The 5,000-nt window shown below is 40.5% G+C and overlaps 1 protein-coding gene across 2 annotated transcripts in view; it reads right to left on the bottom strand.

The window, feature by feature from the left end:
* Positions 1–5,000, bottom strand: part of si:dkey-220o5.5 (actin filament-associated protein 1-like 2) — a 24,434-nt gene that overhangs the window by 12,925 nt on the left and 6,509 nt on the right. Inside the window, exons 2-3 of one of the 2 annotated variants that reach the window (XM_061893103.1) lie at positions 2,383–2,488; positions 141–215 (exon numbers count right to left, since the gene is read on the bottom strand). In XM_061893103.1, the coding sequence (XP_061749087.1) occupies positions 141–192 (52 nt within the window). In that variant the 5' untranslated portion in view covers positions 193–215; positions 2,383–2,488. Of the gene's footprint in view, positions 1–140; positions 216–2,353; positions 2,489–5,000 lie in introns of both variants that reach the window. The other variant, XM_061893057.1, reaches the window with a different exon arrangement.

Genomic DNA, 5,000 nt, shown 5'->3' with positions numbered 1-5,000 from the left:
AACACGCACAGGCGGATCTGATTCTGCACACACACACACACACACACACACACACACACACACACACACACACACACACACACACACACACACACACACACACACACACACACAGAATAACAGGCGGACGTTAGCGTCACCTGTCTGCAGCGCATCTGCCCGGTTGCTAGGAGACGAGGACGGACAGCTCATGATGACGTACTCTGCGTCCTCCGCTGGAAACAACAATCATGTCAGTCAGAGACAAGAAGACAACAAGCATGTCAGTCAGAGACAAGAAGACAAGAATCATGTCAGTCAGAGACAAGAAGACAACAATCATGTCAGTCAGAGACAAGAAGACAACAATCATGTCAGTCAGAGACAAGAAGACAACAAGCATGTCAGTCAGAGACAAGAAGACAAGAATCATGTCAGTCAGAGACAAGAAGACAACAAGCATGTCAGTCAGAGACAAGAAGACAACAAACATGTCAGTCAGAGACAAGAAGACAACAAACATGTCAGTCAGAGACAAGAAGACAAGAATCATGTCAGTCAGAGACAAGAAGACAAGAATCATGTCAGTCAGAGACAAGAAGACAACAATCATGTCAGTCAGAGACAAGAAGACAACAAGCATGTCAGTCAGAGACAAGAAGACAACAATCATGTCAGTCAGAGACAAGAAGACAAGAAGCATGTCAGTCAGAGACAAGAAGACAAGAATCATGTCAGTCAGAGACAAGAAGACTAGAATCATGTCAGTCAGAGACAAGAAGACAACAATCATGTCAGTCAGAGACAAGAAGACAACAAGCATGTCAGTCAGAGACAAGAAGACAACAAGCATGTCAGTCAGAGACAAGAAGACAACAATCATGTCAGTCAGAGACAAGAAGACAACAAGCATGTCAGTCAGAGACAAGAAGACAACAAACATGTCAGTCAGAGACAAGAAGACAACAAACATGTCAGTCAGAGACAAGAAGACAAGAATCATGTCAGTCAGAGACAAGAAGACAAGAATCATGTCAGTCAGAGACAAGAAGACAACAATCATGTCAGTCAGAGACAAGAAGACAAGAAGCATGTCAGTCAGAGACAAGAAGACAACAATCATGTCAGTCAGAGACAAGAAGACAAGAAGCATGTCAGTCAGAGACAAGAAGACAACAATCATGTCAGTCAGAGACAAGAAGACAACAAGCATGTCAGTCAGAGACAAGAAGACAACAATCATGTCAGTCAGAGACAAGAAGACAACAAGCATGTCAGTCAGAGACAAGAAGACAACAATCATGTCAGTCAGAGACAAGAAGACAACAATCATGTCAGTCAGAGACAAGAAGACAACAAGCATGTCAGTCAGAGACAAGAAGACAACAAGCATGTCAGTCAGAGACAAGAAGACAACAATCATGTCAGTCAGAGACAAGAAGACAACAAGCATGTCAGTCAGAGACAAGAAGACAACAATCATGTCAGTCAGAGACAAGAAGACAACAAGCATGTCAGTCAGAGACAAGAAGACAACAATCATGTCAGTCAGAGACAAGAAGACAACAAGCATGTCAGTCAGAGACAAGAAGACAACAATCATGGCAGTCAGAGACAAGAAGACAACAATCATGTCAGTCAGAGACAAGAAGACAACAAACATGTCAGTCAGAGACAAGAAGACAAGAAGCATGTCAGTCAGAGACAAGAAGACAAGAATCATGTCAGTCAGAGACAAGAAGACAACAAGCATGTCAGTCAGAGACAAGAAGACAACAATCATGTCAGTCAGAGACAAGAAGACAACAAGCATGTCAGTCAGAGACAAGAAGACAAGAATCATGTCAGTCAGAGACAAGAAGACAAGAAGCATGTCAGTCAGAGACAAGAAGACAACAATCATGTCAGTCAGAGACAAGAAGACAACAAGCATGTCAGTCAGAGACAAGAAGACAACAATCATGTCAGTCAGAGACAAGAAGACAACAAGCATGTCAGTCAGAGACAAGAAGACAAGAATCATGTCAGTCAGAGACAAGAAGACAACAATCATGTCAGTCAGAGACAAGAAGACAACAATCATGTCAGTCAGAGACAAGAAGACAAGAATCATGTCAGTCAGAGACAAGAAGACAACAATCATGTCAGTCAGAGACAAGAAGACTAGAATCATGTCAGTCAGAGACAAGAAGACAACAATCATGTCAGTCAGAGACAAGAAGACAACAATCATGTCAGTCAGAGACAAGAAGACAAGAAGACAAGAAGACAAGAAGACAAGAAGACAAGAAGACAAGAAGACAAGAAGACAAGAAGACAAGTAGACAACAATCATGTCAGTGTGTGTGTAGTGTGTGTGTACTTGTGTGTGTACTTGTGGTGTCTTGAGTCTGCAGGACTGACAGCAGTTGTGAGATGGACTTCTTCTGGACCTGGGCCATGTAGCTCAGGTTCTCACAGTCCAACACTGACAGGAAGGCCTGCAGGTCCCACATCAGCTTGGACAACACTGGACACACACACACACACACACACACACACACACACACACACACAGACACACACACACACACACACACACACACACACACACACTTATCTGAGCATCACTTCCTGTTTGGGGCTTTGCCGCTGCAATATACACACATTCATGTCTGAATCACAACACAACAACTGGATATACAGTGTGTGTGTGTGTGTGTGTGTGTGTGTGTGTAGAATTGGGTAGGGACACTATGGACACGTCCCCAGCAATGTCCAGCCACTAGTGTGTAGTCACTATCAACACAGTAATGTTTAGTCCATGATTATAGCACACAAAGAGTTAAATGTTGGTCTCTGATAGAAGTCCCGCCTCTAACCTGAATATCGCTCCCTGATTGGTTGCCGCTTTCATGCTAACTTACGTGTGATTGGCTGTCCCCGCTGTCACTCCTTCTGCTTGGAAAAGCTAGCCTACATGCTAGTTGCTAGCGAGCGGACGAGAGGCAGTGCAACTCCGTGGAAGTTGTAACTTGGAAGTAAGTTGTAAGTTGTAACTTGTAAGTAATTGTAAGTTGTATGTAAGTGTAAGTTGTAAGTTGTAAGTAAGTGTAAGTTGTAAGTAAGTGTAAGTTCTAACTTGTAAGTAAGTGTAAGTTGTAAGTAAGTGTAAGTAAGTGTACGTTGTAAGTTGTAAGTAAGTGTAAGTTCTAACTTGTAAGTAAATGTAAGTTGTAAGTTGTAAGTAAGTGTAAGTTGTAAGTAAGTGTAAGTAAGTGTACGTTGTAAGTTGTAAGTAAGTGTAAGTTGTAAGTAAGTGTAAGTTGTAAGTTCTAACTTGTAAGTAAGTGTAAGTTGTAAGTTCTAACTTGTAAGTAAGTGTAAGTTCTAACTTGTAAGTAAGTGTAAGTTCTAACTTGTAAGTAATTGTAAGTTGTAAGTAAGTGTAAGTTCTAACTTGTAAGTAATTGTAAGTTGTAAGTAAGTGTAAGTTCTAACTTGTAAGTAATTGTAAGTTGTAAGTAAGTGTAAGTTGTAAGTTGTAAGTAAGTTGTAAGTTGTAAGTAAGTGTAAGTTGTAAGTAAGTGTAAGTTGTAAGTAAGTGTAAGTTCTAACTTGTAAGTAAGTGTAAGTTGTAAGTTGTAAGTTCTAACTTATAAGTAAGTGTAAGTGTAAGTTGTAAGTTGTAAGTAAGTGTAAGTTGTAAGTTGTAAGTAAGTGTAAGTTGTAAGTAAGTGTAAGTTGTAAGTAAGTGTAAGTTGTAAGCTGTAAGTAAGTGTAAGCTGTAAGTAAGTGTAAGTTGTAAGTAAGTGTAAGTTGTCAACATGTTGGGCATTTGTTGTTCCTGGCACACGGTAGCTAGATGGATTTTAATATCAGTGCTGTGATTGACATTGTGTTTGTGTCTGTTTGCGTGCGTGTGTGCTGTAGGTTTTGAAGGATGTCAATGAAAAGAAAAGTGGATATAAGTGACTTCTTTAGGAGTCAAACTGTCAGTTACTTCAAGGATGTATAGAGGCTCAAAAGTGGACATAAGAGACTTCTTTAGGAGTCCAACTGTCAGTTACTTCAAGGGTGTATAGAGGCTCAAAAGTGGACATAAGAGACTTCTTTAGGAGTCCAACTAAGTTACTTCAAGGGTGTATAGAAGCTCAACAATATTGAATAATTCAACAATATATCACTCTAGCCACGCCCCCTAGAGTACTATAATGAACATATATACCATGGACTGGAGTGATATATTGCTTTTATAAAACTGGTACCAATAAAGACAATATGAAATAGGAATACTCAATCAATTTAATGTAGTTTTATTCAACCAGAAATACATACTATCCAATAAAATAGCCTCACTGTGGAAAAAATAGTCCCAGCTATCCAGACGTTAGCTCCAAATTAGCACTGCATCTCGTCTTTTCCTCCGCTTTTTTTCGGGTGAAAGTCAATGCTCAGTCCCCTCTGCCATTGTTAACCCCCCCCCTCCCCCCACAGGTGAAAGTTAACCTTAAACATGTGAATTCTACTACTTTAGTCCGTTTTTTAACATCGTAAAACCATCAGCTGTCTTTTACTACGGACTGCAACAGTCTGTTGCCATGGATACATGACAACAACTTCCATCCATAGCAGTCATGGTGCCTGAGGCGGAGTGATATCCTACGCTGTGATCAGGCTTTAGAAGATTTCAACCACGGTTAACAGCCAATCAGATGGCTGGATTTCACCTTTACGTTTTATTTTTGAAATTATTTTTTAGTTTCATGTATTTGTGTTGAAGTGAGCAACGGTTTGAAAATACCAAAGTGGTGGAAACACAATAAAACCTCAGTAGATGATCATTTTTAAGGAGACTTAAAACATGGCTTAGAACCACCAGGACACAAGTAAGACTGAACAATCTTGCTGTGTCCATCATGTCCATCATGTCCATCATGTCCATCATGTCCATCATGTCCATCGTGTCCATCGTGTCCATCGTGTCCATCATGTCCTTCATGTCCATCATGTCCATCTAGTCCATCATGTCCATCATGTCC

This window comes from Nerophis ophidion, linkage group LG01 (genome assembly GCF_033978795.1).
Source record: "Nerophis ophidion isolate RoL-2023_Sa linkage group LG01, RoL_Noph_v1.0, whole genome shotgun sequence".
NCBI classification, from domain to species: Eukaryota; Metazoa; Chordata; class Actinopteri; order Syngnathiformes; family Syngnathidae; genus Nerophis; species Nerophis ophidion.
Note: the sequence above shows the minus strand (reverse complement) of the source record. Positions and strands in the feature narration are given on the sequence as shown.